This window comes from Triturus cristatus, chromosome 4_1 (genome assembly GCF_964204655.1).
Source record: "Triturus cristatus chromosome 4_1, aTriCri1.1, whole genome shotgun sequence".
Taxonomy (NCBI): domain Eukaryota; kingdom Metazoa; phylum Chordata; class Amphibia; order Caudata; family Salamandridae; genus Triturus; species Triturus cristatus.
Window position 1 is genome coordinate 819,940,078 of NC_140585.1, and position 18,534 is coordinate 819,958,611.

At 43.0% G+C, this 18,534-nt stretch overlaps 1 protein-coding gene across 2 annotated transcripts in view; it reads left to right on the top strand.

Annotated features, from left to right (window-relative positions):
- Positions 1-18,534, top strand: part of NUP107 (nucleoporin 107) — a 528,088-nt gene that overhangs the window by 139,691 nt on the left and 369,863 nt on the right. For both annotated transcript variants that reach the window (XM_085653472.1, XM_085653473.1), the window contains exons 13-15: positions 7,095-7,185; positions 7,612-7,688; positions 7,978-8,037. In XM_085653472.1, the coding sequence (XP_085509598.1) occupies positions 7,095-7,185; positions 7,612-7,688; positions 7,978-8,037 (228 nt within the window). The remainder of the gene's footprint in view (positions 1-7,094; positions 7,186-7,611; positions 7,689-7,977; positions 8,038-18,534) is intronic.

An 18,534-nucleotide genomic window follows, 5' to 3' on the forward strand; every position in this document is an offset into this window, starting at 1 on the left:
GAAGACGGTCAGGTTTCAATCACAGCCCCAGTCCATAGGGAACTATCAGGGACATCATTATCAACCAGATCCTCAACATCTATTAGAGACAAGGAACCAACCATATTAGAAACACGGGATATAATCTCTATTTTCAATTTGTCATCTCATAACCTAGACTCCCATAGTATGAATCTCCTCTCTAAAGGCCTATTCTGCTTACCACATTCTTTTGTTAATAAATTTGAACTCTATCTAGACATTCTCCTTTTTTTTTGCAAAATTAGATTTAAAAAAATATTTTTTGAGTCAGATGATCAGGGTGATAACAACAGACCCCCTAGTAATAGTTTATCTTTACCATCAAATTTTACACCATCACTAGAACAATTAGGACCCGAAGTATCAAGCTTCGAGTATGTTGTACTCAAATGACTTGAACAATCTCTAAGATTTATACCTAAACCAACATACAATTTAGACAGAGAAGAATTTTTAGCATTGAAATCTATCACCCAAAACAATTCGTTAACGATTAAAAGTTGCGACAAAGGAGGAGGAGTTGTGGTGGTAAATACAGAAAATTATGAACAAAAAAGTATCACATCCAAATCAATACAAAAAATAGCTAAGAGAATATCAACCATAACCACAATTGCCTTAGATGCAGGAGAAATTACACTTAAAGAACATGATTATCTTATTAATTCAAAAGGCAAAACTGCATGTATTTATGGTTTCCCCAAAATACATAAAGATACAGTAAATCCACCATATAGACCGATAGTATCCACCATTGGAACGGTAACTGAACCTCTATCTAAATTCTTAGACAGTCAAATTAGACCCTTTACCTCACAAATCAAGTCCTACATAAAATATACAAGAGACATGATAAATAGAGTGGAGAATTTACCATTTAATCCTAACACAGATATTTTAGTGACTCTAGACATAGTCACTATACAGTAATATCCCCCAAAAGGAAGCCCTTGAAGCCACAGAATGGTTCATAGATGAATTTGAAATACCATGTTTCAAACTGTTCATAATTGAGTGCCTACAAATAGTCTTAACAGAGAATGTTTTTGAATTTGGACATCATCTTTTTCGCCAAATCAAATGCGTAAGTATGGGAGCTTCTGTAGTACCATCTATAGCTAACATCTACATGGTGCTTTGGGGGAAAAAAAGAGTCATTTACAATGAAGTCGCTCCCTTCTTTGAGTCTGTCTCCCATTGATCCAGATATATTGATGACATGTTTTTTATCTGGACCGTGGTGTGGAGACTCCGTCTCAGTTCCTCCAGTGGCTGAATCTCACAGATTCTAACTTGAGATTCACCGCACATAGCAATACAAAAGAAGTTGAATTTTTAGACATTCTAATTAGACATCATTCAGGAAATCTGGAAGTGGATCTGTATATTAAACCAACTGCACGAAATACTCTGTTGCGCTTTGAGCTATCATCCACGCAGTCAAAAGCAAAGCATTCCCTTCACTCCGTTTTTAAGAGTTAGACGAAATTGTTCTCATATATCTGACTTTGATAAACCAGCAATTGGAATGAAAGCCAAATTTCTAGAAAGAGGATACCCTCACCGGCTGGTAAGGGAGTCCTACAAACGAGCTAGATTTTACGATTGAGATCACTTACTTAAAACATTGAAGGAGCCCACAACCAATCAGCTGGTATGCGTAACTAAACATTCCACCTTAAACGCCAAGGTCAAACATATCATCAATACCAACTGGCATATTTTAAGTTGTGTCCCTGACAACAAAAGAAAACTAGAGAAGCCCCTATATGCATATCGTAGAAACAAAAATCTTAAGACCTTCTGGTTCACTCACAATTTGATCGTCATTACTCTAATCAACCCTTTATTCAGAAAACAATTGATGGTAGTGTCCCCATTAAAGGAACAGTGCAATGCACCTATTGTAAATCCTATGAAACAATAATGCAAGGAGAATCTCTGATCCATAATGGATTTAAGATTCAAGCCTCTAATAAATAGAATTGTGAAACACAAAATGTGATATATTTAATTCTCTGTCCCTGCCAACTTGGCTATGTTGGAGAAACATCAAGAGCTATTCAAACCAGAATTACAGAACATCGTTCAGCCATTAAAACAGAAAAAATAACTGCACCCCTAGTAAAACATTTTTTAGAGTTGCGCCACAAACCAGAAGAAAATTGATGGCGTATCTTAAAGTCTTAAAGATTAACATTCAGGATGACAAAGGTGGCATGAAAATCAGAAAAAAACGAGAAGTTTATTGGTTTTTATTCGCTTGATACATTTAAAAATGGTTTAAATAATGAATTGCAATGGGAAAATGTGATGTCTTAAAATATTTTAGACAGGACATCGCTGATACTAGAATCAAATAATTAATGTGAAAAACCTAAGATGTTAGGTTATTATGATTGCTTTGCACCGCTTGTGATGATTGCAGGAATCCTTTTAAAATAATTAGCTAACTGTCTATAAATATGCTTGTTACTTTTTATTTTAGAAGAAGCCCATGGAATTAGACCTTTTTATCTTATTTCTCATATTGTATCAGTCAGTATTGGTTATACAAGAAAGAATTAAACCCATAAACATCAAGGAAAACACCAACTTGTACGATGGAGTTAGTTCTCATTCATGCCTCTCTTTATCTAATGTAGGTACGGAAGATATTGTTCCACATCTAATTTTGGTTAAGTATAACATCGCTGTTCGTTGTTAATCAGGTGCCATATTAGAACCGTGATATGCATAAAACGCTGTAACTATTCATGATAACAAGACAGCTGCATTTTTATCTATGTAAGTTGGCAGTCTAGTCTTTCCTCATCCAACACAGAAATGTACGATATTGGTCTAAACTGATTGGGTTGTGATTCACGTCGTGTGATGACGTCATTTGGGCGCCACATTAGAACCGCAACCACCTTTTTTTTTTTTTTAACACACTTTATTAATGACTTATGAAATGCAATAGTCATCTTACAGAGGCAGTCTTTTGCTTTTATAGGAATAACATTATACATACTACTCGTAAGTACTGTATGTGTCATTTCTTGAACGATAAAATCGAAAACCGCAACCACCTTAACCGAGATAACTATTTAAGACAGCACAAAAAACTTGTGCAGATCGCGATCATTGTCACGGCGATTTTGAATTCAAGGAAGAAGACTTAGGAGGTAAGCCCTATATTCCAGCACAAACACGATAATTTGGAAGAGGTCGGTCTTTAGTAGGCCGTCCACCGCTCCCCCTACAATCAAAGAACCTTACCTACAGTTTTTAGAAAACAGAGTTCTTCTGCACACTAATCCTTCATTCATACCCAGGGTACCTTCAACATTTCACCTTAATGAGCCAGTCATTTTGCCTTCCTTTTCCTTAAATCCATCTTCGCCTGCAGAGAGAGCCTTGCATTCGCTGGACATTAAGTGTTTTTTAAAGTTCTACTTGCAAAGGACGAAAACTTTCTGAAAATCAAATGAATTGCTCATTTCTTTGTCTACTCCAAGAAAGAGTCAAGCCTTAACGCAGGCTAGTATTGCTTGCTGGGTATCCTGAGCGATAGTCTTCGGTCATGAGAAGGTTGGACGTCTGCTGGCTGCAAAGGTGAAGGCTCACTCAACTCGCGAGGTCGCAGCATCCTCCGCTCTATTTGCAGGGGTGTCTCTATCCAACATCTGGTGGGTGGCAACATGGGCCAACTCTCTTACCTTCACTAAGCATTAGTGCCTCGATGCCTGGAGTAAGGAGGATGTAGCAGTTGGTCAGCCTACCCTGCAGAGACTCTTCTCATAATGTATGCAGCTTTTAAGCTCAATTATTCTATATTTTTCTGTTTGTAATTATTTACCAGTTTGAGAACTTTTATTATGAATGCTTTATGCTGCGTTATAATTTTCCAGATTTTGTACAATTTCAATGTCTTGTGTTTGACTAATAGTATTTAAATGGGTGTCTCATGGTGGGATGGTTCGCCTTCTCACCACCGTTATTCTTTGTATACTGCTAACTAGTCTGATTCAAGCATGTGAAACTATAAAAGATAAGATACTGGAAAAAAACAAGATACTTACCTTTACACTGTGATTCTCCAATACCAGTATCCTGCTCAAACGCTATGCCTGGCTTCATGTTTCTCATTTTAAAGCTGAGGTTAAGCAGCATTTGCTAAACGTGTCCTTCAGTGGCAAACGCCTCTTGGATCTACAGTTAAAGCAACTGCTAGAGAAGCTGGAGAAAGACACTGACATAACCGCAACACCAACTCCAAGGAGGTCCTTTTGGAGGTAGCAGTATAGTGCATGCAGGAAGGCCACCTCCTGAGACACCTTTTTAGGTCTCGCCTGACCCAGCGCATGCGCTGGTCTGGCGAGACTTTTTGTGAGGGCTCAAAAAAGTGCTACCACTGTAGCCTAGAGCTACAGTGCATGTGCGCGTGTGCGCGCGCCTCACTTTCGCGGCCGCACGGCCTCTTTGATGTTTGATCGCGATAGCGATCACTTTCACTTTCGCGGCCGCTTTGATGTTCTCCGTGAGCCAGGTTTTTTTTTTCCTGTTTATTACTTCTATGTAGTAATGGTGGCACCTGTGCGCCGCCATTACTACAGAGCAATAATACACAGAAACAAGCATTGGCATAGCCAATAGGTCTCGCTTTTGGGACCTTATAAGTATTTAGTTATGCAACTGTTGCATGGCTAAACACTTATAAGGCCCCAAAAGCGAGACCTATTGGCTATGCCAATGCTTGTTATCATAGACAGCAGCACACCTACCATCAACAATTTTTAAAAGAATACCCCCAAGGGCAAACAGAATAAGCCACACATAGGTAGGACAAGGGAGCTTCTGGGAAATGGATGCTGCCAAACAGTCACTGCCCCCCACCCCTCCAACCACACAACACCTGTCGAAGGAAGGCTCCAGGATTTCCTCCTCCTGCCGGAAGGAAATGGTATTGTTCAGCATGGCTATTGCCTGGCTTCTCAAATCATCACCCTGCATTCCTCCCATGCAAACATCTTCTCAGCAGTCAACATCTCCATCTATTAGAGTAAGAGCTCCAAGCACCCCCTCGAAAGGGCATCATCAAGCTGTTTGTCCCTCTTGGGCATGACTTCTATTACTATTGTACCCCCAAGTCCGGCTGCACTGCGTTCTTTGCACAATGATCACAAGCGGATAGCTAGATGAAAGAATTAGTGTTGGTAATGGCCCGCACCCATTGCTTTCTGCAGTGATGTAACCGCAACAACCAGTTGCAGGGCAGCCTTTTCCTAGACCCAGTGTTGAAAGTCACCATTACCACAGCCACCTCCCAAGCTGGGAGGGGAGTTCACCTCAATTACAACATAGTAGAGTGTGTGTGGTTTGTAGCTCAGCATAGTCAAAAACATCAATTATATGGAGCTTCTGAAGGTTTGCCTCACCCTAAAAGCCTTTCAACCCCTTATACGAGGCAGAATAGCCCTTATACGAGGCAGAATAGTCCTGATCAGGACGAACACCATGAACTACCTTCAGAAGCAGTGCTGCACTCACTAGCTTACCTTTTCTCTGCTACCTCAGACAATCTAGCATTGGGCCATTCATCAAAGAATTCTCCTAATTGCTGAGTAGCTTTCAGGGGTGGACAACAACCTGGTAGACCTGTTCCACAAGCAGTGCATAAGATTTAGCAAACATCGCAGACCCTCATCCTGGTGGCTCCCACCTGGGCCAGGTAGCTCTGGGATTCAGCCCTACTATATATGCCGATTACCCCCACGAGAGGCCAATGAGGCTCGTCCTTCTCACCTGGAAAAAAGTCTACATCAGGCACCCATATCCCAGACAACTAAGTCTAGCGATCTGACACCTGAGTTCGTAGAATTTGGGTTTCTTGGGCCACTTGCAGGAATGCATGGACACAGCATGAGTTCCGTAGACCTACTATACCGCCATGTTGTTCTGCAACGTAGAAACAATTTACCCACTTCTGCATCACCAACAGGGTAGGCCCGCTGAAACCTGCCATCCAAAACATTATCACACCACCTATGTTGCTTGAATTATGGTTCAGGGAGGACCTGGCTTGACATTTTGGGCTAGACTGTTCCCACTGGAGCAGGATCAAGACTGATTTTCATATCGCTGGGTCCATTGTGAGTTGGCATGGTGAGCAGAAAACAATGGGTAAGAATGCGGCCCGATTGATTGCCAGTGGCTGAGATTAATTCAAGCATTTCATCCATCACCTTGTTGCTGCAGTTGATGTTGTAAGTGCGCCGAGTAGGCCCAGACGTGGAATCAAGCTATAGCTGACTGATGAGCCCTTATCAGGGCATAATCAATCCTAGGTTGCTTGTATTCTGATTCAGGGAGTACCTGGCTTTATCGTTCCGACTGGACTGTTCCTATTGGAGCAGGATCAAGACTGATTTGCATATGGCTGGGTCCAAACTGAGTTGGCATGGTGAGTGAAAACAATGAATTGGGATACGGCCCAAGTGATTGCCAATAGCTGAGATTATTTCAAGAATTTCATCCATCACCTTGTTGTTGTTGCCTTAATGCAACAGCACTCTGAGACTGGGTGCCTCTGGCATTGGTCTCCTTTCTTTGCCTGTTAAAAAGAGAGAAGGATTAGGAATTCATTGATGTAGATAGTCAATTTACTGTAAGGTATACAAAATAAAAATGTTGCTGTTACCTAAGCATTTTGCTATTGTTTATAGTTAGTTGTTAAAGTGTTCCTTGATTCTAATCACAAGCAAAACATGCTAGTGCTTATGAATGTTATGAAGATACCCATGATGGGAAGTTGGTATTGGAGGTAAATAAAGATTTTCGTCTTGTACTCGCTGAGCTGCTGATGTTATACAAGTAACCATGTGTGATTAAACATCTGCTCAGCAAACAGTTGTAGTCTTTATTGTAACCTGCAGTTATTTTTTTAACGTAACCTCATAATGAAATGACACATTTTCCAAGCCTCCTGAATTCATTTAGTATTATGAATTGTGGTTTAATCATACTTGCCTGACCAAATGGATGAAAACGTTCTCCACATGCTTGTGTTAAACTATTTGCTCTATTTTTAGGCGCAGCGTCTCTGCAAACGGTGTGGCCAGGCATGGAGAGCAGCAACCTTGGAGGGGTGGAAACTCTACCATGATCCCAACATCAATGGAGGTACATGTTTCATTGCATTTTCTGAGCCCAATAAAATGTTATCCAGCCCTCGAGGCAGAAACATCCTCTTGAGTTGGTTGTGGTCCCGCTTAAAGGGAACATGGCCTACATGCGTTTTTGTTAGGCAAACTGCATTTTGGAGAAAGGCCTAGACTGATTTGGTTATGATTGATCTCTCTTTATAATGGCAAAGCCTAACAAGGATAATGGAATGCCAATGTATCTGATTATTAGATTGAACTGGGAGTTTCCATTTCTAACTGTTTTACTGTCTCAGAGTAAGAACTGAGCATATAATACTTATGCCTAGAATGCTATTCAGTTAGGTTAAACAACTTGTGGCCCATGAATTGTGAAATGTTCCCAAAAATTATGTTCATATTCTTTTAAACTGTTGATTATTTTTCTCTTCATATGATCATACAGGATCTGAGCTGGAACCAGTAGAAGGAAACCCTTATCGAGGTGTCTGGAAAGCCTGCTGTTGGCGAATGGCAGATGATGTATGTTCAAAATTTTGTTTGTGTTAATTCTTTGTGTGTGGGGAAACCGCAGCACTTGTGTTATAGCTCATGAAATATAGGATTTTGCCCTTAGCTGCTGAAAGCACTCCTTTCAGTTTGTATGCTTAGTTTTTAATTGAGCTTTAGTATCGGCACAAACAATGTAGTTAAATGGCTTCTTGCTTTACTTTTAATGAGCACTGTATTTGGCACATGGAGAAACTACACCTGAAATGTGGCCTCTTTGTTAATGTAATTGTTTTTTATTTGTTATATTTTTTTATTGTAGGAGCAGTTCAACCGATACGAAAGGGCCATATATGCAACCCTGAGTGGAAATCTGAAGCAGGTTAGTAAGCGTGCCAGCCTCATATTAAACTGCTCTTTAACTTTCTTCACTCATGCATCCGTTAGGTAGTGATGATGTATCCAAACACCATACACATGTCGTTCAAAAGTTTCATACTGTGGAGGACTAAGCCTCCTGGATATGTATAGTTTACTAACCTTTGGCACAACTGCAGTATGATGTGCATTGGTTCGAAGAGGGGCCACAACTGGAAGAAGACTCTTTTGGTGGGTACATGCTTGCAGCACACAATGCCAGAGTTATTTTTGATGGGTTGTAAAGTCTCAAAGTGTGCCTTGCCTTGTCCGCTGGGCAGCAGAATAATGGCACAAGGAGGTAGTTGAGATCCTGAGGAGGTCCTCATTTGCTATAGACATTCCCATTTGAACTCTCAAACCATTTAGGGATATGGTGAAAGACCTATCCTTCTGTAATAGTCAAGAAGGGATGTAAATATGCCGGGATTCGTTCCTAAACAATAGATTATTACGTTTGACCAGGCACAGGAGCTCTTTGGACTGTGAGCAGGGCAATTCCTACAGTATGAATAAATGGCTCATACAGCACGCTCCATTGGAACATGTTTCCTGAAGCCCCCAAAGAGCATGTGGTAATGAAAAGGCTACTGGATTAGGTGAAGTGTAGGACACTAATCACTGTCCTATAGGTTTCATTGATATAGGATAAGGATATAGGAGGGGGACCGAGGAAGAATTTGATACTGCTGGGTGGCTCACTGCCCGGAGGAATGTCAGGGTCTCAGTATAAGGCATGTGGCCAATTATAGAACATTTCCCCAGTGCCCTTTTAAAATGATTACTTTTCAATAATTTGCATAAAACATGCCCTAACTCATTGTAAACTGACCCTGTGCGGCAGATGTGGTGCATCACAGGCTGCTTTCCTACAAGGGTGGAGTGCTTCTGAAGTGAAATTGTAGCAATTATGAATGGAGTAACAGATATGACTAGGATTTAATCTATAACAACTTGCTTTCTAGGTAAGTGGTCAGAATGGAAACATTGCTAAATGAGGTTGCTCTGTTGCAGATATTTTGCACAAATACAGAACTATGCACAGGTGAAGAGGGACCGAGTCATCCCACCACCTTAGTAACCTCAAACCCAGGACCGACTAGCTATAGTGTCACACTTGCTCTCCTACTCACTCACAGAGGAACAAATGATTAGACACCCCAGAACACAACACTCCCAGATCTTTTAGGAATCGCGGTAACAAGACACACCTTTTTGCTCTCTTTCTTGTACTCTTCCACAATAAGAGCTGACGGAGACATGAAACTGTTTAAAATATTTATTTTAACTAACGAGCCCTAACATGCAGTATACGTGCCACAACAAGCAGGAAAAGGCATAGTACAAATATTGTCAGCATAGCAGTCAGTCCATAAATCATGAAGGGAGATGTCATCGTACAAAGACAATGGAGAAAGGACTAGTGCCTAACCTCCCTCCCCTTGCTAAGAAGAAGTATTATTATATAATAGAAAAATCTCTGGTCAGCAGACCTAATACCTTAGCCTATGGTTGGTAGATCTTCATCATGGGTGCTCTTCTCCCTGGAAAGGTCCCTCTCTAAGTGTGTGTCACCTATATGTGCAGCCCACTAAAAACCCAGGCTTTCCAAACACACCTGCATCGGTATGTTTTGTCTAAGGGCTGAGGACTGGGCGAACAAAATAACAAGGGGCATTGTTGTTCGACCTTGCACATAATGTTCAGTCAAAATCCCGGGAACATGCGTAGTGACCACAGCAATGACTTCTCATGTGATAGCAGTCTTTAAATTTATTGCAAAAAATAGATGTGTAGTAACGTGCGCAAAGCAGCGGGCAAGCTGCAACATGCTCATGCTAAGTTTGTGAAAAACAACCGTGTCTCAGTGGGCCACGTGACAGCACTTGTGGGCACTAGGAACAATCCTGCCAAAATAGCGAATTGCTATATATTGTGTTCCTCTGGGAGCCCTGGGTTGAGAGCAATGGAAAAAGGACTTATCGGAGAGTTTTAGCTGATGAACAGCATATGGAAATGACTTGAAGCGATGACAACTTTATAGAAGTCCTTGCCGAATGGGCGGAAATGCTTAGTAAAATTTCTCATCCCCCAAATAACATGCGATCTTGAATGTGGCGAGAACATAAAGGCCATAATTTGATTGCCTGTGAATGGATATGGGGAACTCCTAGGAAGAGTATGGAGATGTAGATATTGCTAACAGGTCTCTGAGCTGTGGTTGTAATGCCTAAATTGCAATGCAGTGGAACCTTCTTTTGGTATGTGGTAAAAAAACAAGTCAATAGATTTATAGGAAGACGTTTAAACTGAAACCTGCAAGGCTGCAGACAGTACTTGTTTATTATCAGCTTTTGTGGATTTTTTTCTGGTTGTTGTTAGATCAACCCCTATGAAGCATTTGTATTATTTAAAAATGCTTTAAAAAAAAAACTCCTTGCCATCTTAGTTTTTGACAGTGAGAGAGGACAGTTTGCTGGTAAGAGGACCTTTAAATCTAATGTTACAGGGTAGGTGAAGATTGCTCAACATTGTGAGCTTGTGACCCATCTTCTGTGTTGAGTATCATTTAAGGCCAGACTAAATATTGCTATTTTAAAAAGAGATTCCTGAACAATGGTTGCTGTCATATCTTTGGGAGCAGTTGAGGATCTTCCAGAGCTTGTGTCCTGGTGCATCCAGTGATCTAACTCTGTGTTTCAGCTCCTTAAACAGTTGTTAGTTACTCAGATGGGCAGGATGTTCGGCTGGGGAATAATAAGGTGTTATTTTCTGTGGGTATGCAGCACATATGTCCCAATATGCTTTACGGACAGTGCACAACATCTAATATGTAATCCTGGCATATACTGGGAGCCAGTGGAATGCATGAAGGTTAGGTCTAATGTCGTCTCACTTAAGAAGATCAAGGCACAGTCTAGCTGCCTAGGTCTGGATTCTTTGAAGATTGGCAATGTATATGTTGGCGTTTTGGATAGAAGGGAGCATAGTAGATGATACATTAGTCACAACCTGTCAGAATGAGGACACTTATCAGCTCGCTTGTAATCCACATTAGAAGAGTGAGAATTTTTGCAGGAGAGAGAGGTACATTTTGACTCCTTTAACTCTGATTTCTATCCAGACAATGCAGTATCAAATGAAGGTTCCTTAGGAGCTCATGTTGTACGTAATCAAAGTCAGATTGTCAGAAGGATATTCTAAAAATCTTTGCCCACTTGCAGTCACTAATGTCATCCATTCTGTTCAGGTGCTCACATGTCCTCTCAATTGTGCTGGTTCATTGAGAGAACCCATAGAATCAGCAATGTCCCTTATGTACTACATTTGTGAGCCAATTCATGATAGAGATAACATTGCAAGAGCATATGTATCAAGGAGTGTTTTCCTTGGTCCCAAAAAAGGCATAATGCGATTTCGTTATAGGTGTCAGCCCTATGAATCAGTTGATTTGAAATAAATTTCAATGGTTTACAGAAATACTTTCAAAGCATACAAAATGTCTGTTGATCATATTAGGTGAAGACTACTTCCAGTTTTTAGTGTTTACCACATTATAAAAGGCATTTTTCACGAACTTCAAATCATCATAGAAGTATCTAATACACTCAAAAAGTACAAATTGTTTACCTCATCTGGTAACTTCCCTAACTGCTTTAACTTGCAGTATGGCGTCTAAACTCCCTTTTCTTCCAAAGAAATGTGTTGTGTCATGTTTCCATGTATCCATATAGTTCCTGATCAGCTTGGATCTTGTCAAAAATTTTGTTCCTCATACTTCGTGCTAGAGATTGCAACTAAGGTAACTGAATCATTTATTCTCACCCAAACATAGTGAACTTTTCTGCTCCTTAGGCTTAACATTTTTAAGCCACCACAACCTTTCCCCTCTTTACTCTATATGGAGAAATCTAGTTTTCTGAATGTGCTGTGTTAAGCAACTCACTATTCATTATAAACAGGGTTCCTTTGGTTCAGTTTTAACTGGAAATGAACTAATTGAAACCAACAGTTGACAAATTTTCCGATTTAGTATCCACTTGTTTCCACAGATCTTTTTTTTTTTTTTTTTCGAATTTCTACGGTTGCAGTACTTTGATACTAGAAGGTCACAAAGCACTGGTAGTGAAGACAGCCAGATCTTTCACGGTATTCCTTAAAACATTCAGTTATGGTTTCTTTTTAGGTCTCGCCTGGCGTTAGCAGCATGCATGCGCTGCTCTCGCCATGCAAGGCCCTTTTGGAATCAGTACAGATTCAGAAGTGGGCTTTCGGCTCCGCTCGTGATTTTGGTTGATTCGCGTCATAAGTTATGGTAAACGGAGTGTGATGATTGTAAGCGAGGCTTTTTAGCCCCTCCTGGTTACCATCCTGTCCGAATGTTTTACTCGCGGCGTTACAGGCTTTGTTGTAATGACTGTACTTTTTTCACTCATTCGGCCAATGACGCCAGCTTGTTTACGTTTACATGCTTCTACTGCACAGGGACGCCTCTCGCTAATGTTTAGCTTCTGCCGCTTTATTCCTCCCGGCTCCAGACTAGGGCAATGGCGAAGGCTTGTTAGTTTTTATAATGCCGCAGAGACTCCAACCGTACGGCGCAAGCTTTACGGTCGTCTAATCTTTCAGCATGCCATGCTCCAGCCAGACTTTGGAGGCACAGCACGTTGAGAGCTCAGAGCAGTCTTCCGCCCCATCACCCGGCGCACCACACTGCTCCCAGCTAAGTGGAAATAAACGCTCCGCCGTTGGCACTCTCCGGTCCCCCCTCCCTTCATGCTCATGTCATTTATAAATAATAAGTGTAAACATGTTGTTCCTGCTTACATTTCACATGGTGTATCTTTTATTTTAGCGGCCAAGCAGTTTGTTCTGCACGGCGCAACTCACCTGCCTCCATTTTATTAAAAGACTAACTATACTTTAACTCTCAGCTCGGCGCCCAATTCACAAGCGCAGCGCTTTATCTTCTGTCGCTCAGCTGTTACTACCGTTCACCTGTTACAAGTGACAGTATTTATTTTAAATTTTCATTTGCATGCCTCCACCCCCACCCCCGCTTTGGTGTCTTGACGCATGCTTTCTCTTTTGCGCTACACTTCTGGCACAGCATTGTGAGAGCTCGGAGCACTCTTCCATCCCCCTCACCCAACGCACTACACTGCTCCGTTTTACGGCTGCATAATCTTTCAGAATGCTGTGCTCTGGCCCAGACTTCGGTGCCACGACACAGTGAGAGCACCCTTACCCAGCGCACCACACTGCTTCCCTACTAAGTGAAAACAATGCTCAGCCGTTAGTACGCTCCGGCAGATGCCGCTCCCAAGCACAGCAGCCAATCGGGTAACTCTCCCCTTGTGGTATCCCTATCTCCAGAAGTCTTCAAGCCATCTGCAATGTAGATTTTAATCCAGCCACTCAATAGAAAGTCTCCGTTGTTTCCCCAAAACCTGTTCCTATTTTCCCAAGGCACTCAATCTGAAAAGGTTGCAAGACTCTTGTGTAGGGCAAGTATCTTCACCTCTATTTTAACAACAAACATTGGCCTACTCATCCTTGTGCTGAGCCTCTGTTAGGTGGCCGGATTAGCTTGCGTCCGTCACCCACAGATGACTTGCTGTCACCGCCTCGTGGGGCCACGGAGGCTAGTGGGACGTTTGTCAGGGCTCTTTACAGGGCTGCAGACATTTTAAAGATGCAGCCGCCCTCCGTCTCTAGACCTTCGTAGCCTTTGCTGGATCTTCTCCACCAGGGCGCGGGGAACATGGAGCCATTGTTGCCATTTGCGGAGTCATAATTTGACATCCTTCTCGGGATGTGGGCGAGGCCCTCTTCGGGGGACCCCGTGGATCGTGCTGTTGCACATCGCCAATCGCCCGGCTCTCGATGACCCCGCCTGTTTGAACCTCCATCCTGGGGCTGGAGTACTTGTGCTTCAGGCAGCTCTTTCTACTTCTCCTCTTCTGTTGCATCCTCCCACTTGAGAGTCTCGGTGGTTGGAGTCATGTGGCTACAATGTGTTTGCATCCGCCAGTTCGGGACTCCAGTCCCTAAACACGTTGTGTGTGTTTGCTCGGACTACATTTGCCCTTTGGGACTCTGTCGAGCAGCTCCTCCTCTCCTTGCCGGAGATCTCTTGTGCCAATCTGGCCCGCCTAATCCGCGATGGCCATGATATGGCACAATTTTCAATTCGGTTTCCCATGGACACCACTGACTGTGGGTCGTGCTATGGCCAGGTCGGTTGTCTTGCGCCACCATGCGTGGTTGCGTGATGGTGTTTTCCCAGAGCATATTTAGGAGCGGCTGAGAGATCTACCATTTGATGGGGTCACTCTTTTTGACGCCCATGCTGATTTGGTGGTCTGGCGCCTCCTGTCTGTTTGACTGTCTTCCCAGGTTTTAATCTTCGTCGAGGATTTTTGGTTTTGTGACAGTGTCGTCACGCTCTCTTTTCTGTTACCCGTTGTGGTTACAGATGTTTTGGGTTGTGTGGCTGTTCAGCTGTGTTATTTCTTTTGAGCCTCTGCCTACGAGCTTGTCTCAAGAGGTACCCTTCTTTTGTAGGGTTGTGCCTTACCCTATGTGGGGTATTTTGTTGACTATTATATTGCTACTCTTCCTTACACAGGAACTTTTGCCGCAAGTTGACCTTTCCTGCTGTTGTAGGATGTCTCCTCTGGTGAGATCCATGGGGTTGGTTTCTCTCCGGGGGTTACAATTGGTTGTTTACGGTTGGTCCATAATACATGCCCACCTCTGTAGGGGCGTTCTTCCCTGCTGTTTCATTGGGGTTTTGTCACGCCTGTTCTTCCTGGCGTGTTCTTGCAGCATCGCTGCGCCCGCCTTGCCTGTCTACAGGTGGGGCAGGTTCCTCTGTTCCGGAACAGTCTCTTCTGTGATTTGTGAATACTTGCCGTATTGGTGCATACAGTTTGTGCTCTACGTCTTTTCATGTGGCTCAAGCACTGTCTGGGTTCTTGCCTAAGGCAAGGGGAGTTCCCCTGTCTCGGCTGTGTAGGCTCCTACCCCACTTCCCTAGCAGGGTCTACGGTCCCTTGCTTCTTGCAGGACAGGGGAGCTGGTTTGTCCGTTCTTGCCCTGTGCATATTTCTTAGTGCTTCAAGGAGTGGCTCTTGTTTATGACTTTCTTTCACCGGATCTGTGCTCCACCCCAGCGATTTCTCGGAGTGTGGGCTCTTACTCACATTTGTAGCACTAGTGATGGGCTTCCCACCAGCTATTTTTCTGGGTGTAAGTTCTTACTCCCATTCTAGCACAGTTGCTTCTTTAGGTAGCATTACTGTGCATGTATTCTTCTCGCCATTCTCCTTGTTGGTATGTGGAAATATGGATTTTTCTGGTCAGTTATGTCCCCTATCTTGGACCCCAACGGTTCTATGTGCATGTTACAAGTACATGTATGTTCCCTCCAGTTCCAGTTATGAAGACGCAAATACATGTGCGTCCACCGTCAACATGTCCTCTTTCAGATCCGCCATGAATGGGCTGGATATTCGACTCCTAAGTACGAAAGGCCACCGACTTTATATGGCTCAGTTACTCCATTTTTGCAGTTCAGGCGAGTAGGCCCTGATTCTGCCATCAAGCCTTTCCCTGCTTTCTGCCTCTGACAGCTCCAGTCTGAGCTCACATCTGTATCCATGAACTTTGTCCTACTCCCTGTGCGGCTAACGGTGCTTGCCTCGGCCGATCTGTCTGCCTGCCAAAAACTGTATTTCACCTTCAAGTTATCTGTTTCGCTCCTCAGCCGATGCATTCCTGTCTAGTAGTTTCAGTAAACATTTCCTTTAGCTATTGAGCAAAGGGCCCGGCTTCTCTGTCCTCATGCAAGTAATTCATAGCCCCGTTACCATGGAAGGTTTCTGCCCTTGCATCTCATGTAGACACTTAGACGCTTGTGCACGCACACACAGTCAGTATAGAATAGATGTTGTCCAAAAGTCCTTCCTTTGTGGATAACACAGTTCTTTAAACATAGGATGTTAGATATGATTTGGGATTAGGTTGACTTGACCCCCCAGACTTCTTGTCTCCACATGTAGAGCTAAATGTCAAGTCCCCTTCACCCCCTAGTTGCACGTCAATCACACGTCATGCTGCTGCGCGCGCATCTCTGCCAAGTATTTCTGCTGACATTGCGAAATTATTTCATAGGTCCACCCACATGTGACATCACAACCAATGACGTTTCCTTGTTACTCCCAATTACGCCTTTTTCAGCTACGCATGTGAAATGTTATCTTTGCTATCAATTGTTACGCCTCTTACATTGGTTTCATTGTAATGTCTGTTCTATAAAAATGATTACTTATCAATAAAGTATTGTACTCCACTTCCTGAACCCCCGTGGTGATGGAACTTGGAGGCCACGATTCGAATCGTCCATTGGAATAAAGCCCATTCTGAAACCTCTTATACCACGGATTCTGCCTCTTATTTTACTGAGCTATTTTACTAAGATTCCGTATCAAATTCAGTTCCGGTAATTAAATTATTTACCACATGAATGGCGCCCGAATAGGGACACTTTCTCATCTCACGCGCCGGTGGTGCGTTGCAGGCCCGGTCTCCTGCCACAGCTGGACGGACGACAACGCGTACCAGCAGGATTTCCTGTATCTCCCTCCGGTCAAGCGGGGGCGACTGAGGCTGCGATCAACACCCAGACGAGGCGGTGAGAAGTGCGAAGTATCCCAACCAGAGCCTAGCTGAGAGAGCAAGATCCGAGGTATACAGAGGCCCACCAAGTTCCGAAGTTTCCGATGATCCGAAGTGCCGAAGTTTTCGAGTCGAGTCCAGTTCAAGTTCGGTTCCGTTCTGAGGCCTTCCGTTCCGAGCTACCCGGTGAGTACCATTGCTGGGGAGGCGTTCTGACGTGCACATAGGTTGTGCCGGTCAAGACGGATTTGGGTACACAAATCCGGTCTGCACTGTTTCAGCAGTGTATATGTACTGTTTAGCAGTATATCGAGTATGTCTAGTATATGAAGTCAGAATTATCTAGTTAGTATCGAGTATTATGCTCAGTGAACGGCCATCATTGTTGTTCATTAAATATTAAATGTTAAATGTTTTAAATACGTTCTGCATATTGTGGTATGAATGACTGTTCATTATTGTGCTTTGTATTAAGTGTGTTTAAGAATAAGTATCAGATCAGTTGTCAGTATGCCGCTCTTTTCGAAATTAAGACAGATCACAACTAGAAGAGGGGTACTCGAAGAAGCTGTTCCTATTCCTCCTAGGGACACTCCAGGGCACTTTATGTATCTCAAACATGGCTTAGACGCCATATTATTTCTTGATTTATGGGCGGACTACACCAAGGAACTACCAGAAAGTCACAGGTGGCCCGCAGCTGGGACCTGGGATGCAGAGTGCATCGTGAAAGTAGAGGAAGAGTTATGGAAAAGGAAAGCTAGACAGTCACAGAAAGACGCCATTGAATTATGGCGTAAAGAATCGTATAGACGTACAGAAAAAGCACGTAGACAGGAAGAGAAAAGTAAGGAAAATTCAAATAAAGTTCGAGAAAATCTGTTAATTGAAGAAGGTACACGAGTAAAATTAGAACAAGGAGATAGACAAAGAAATGCCCTTATGAATGGTATGTATTCCCTTCTGGCCGAAGGATTACCTAAGGCTACTCCGGAGATACCAAAAGACTTGCCACCCCCATTGTTTCCGATAAAAGCGCATCCAAAGGGGCATCCCAGAACCGCAGAAGATGTTTTTCTCTCCTCATATTTAGATGACGCAGCTCCCGAGTATGCTAACCCTGTACCACATAGACCGTCTGCTGGGGGGGTTCAACGTCAAGACCATGTGTCTGTACCTTTGCAACCACAAATTCCGACACAAGTTCCGGCAAGCACATCTGTTTCTACATCTGTTCCCACGGCCGTTTCTACAGCTGTGTCTACACCTATAGTTGCTGTATCACGATCAACGAATCCTTTCGCGCCCAGTACCCCAGATGGGGCTACCGGAGGTGCTACCAGCGTGTATTCTACGCCACCCAGAATAAATAAACTTACTTTTCAAGAATCAGCACATCCACGTACGCCCAAACTTATAAATACCCGCACACTTAAGGAACTTCTAGTAGATTGTAGATATGACCCCGTGCCCGGCAAAGAGGACGAAATGGTCCTGGCATCATTACGTATCAGACGAGCTGCGATGTTTTTAGGGAAACTACCAGGAATGACTATGCATCTAGATAATATATATCATTTTGTCCAAACAGGGCGAGATTCTGAATGTATTAACAGAGCTATGGAATACCAGAAAGTGGAAATACAGGGGGAACTGTTACGTTTCCTCATAAATTGTGTGATCAGAAATCAAGACCGACCGGGGGTAAACCCGGAAGTAATGCAAATTCTTACGAGATGGAGTCAGAATATATCAGACGGGAAACATGATAAGCAAACAT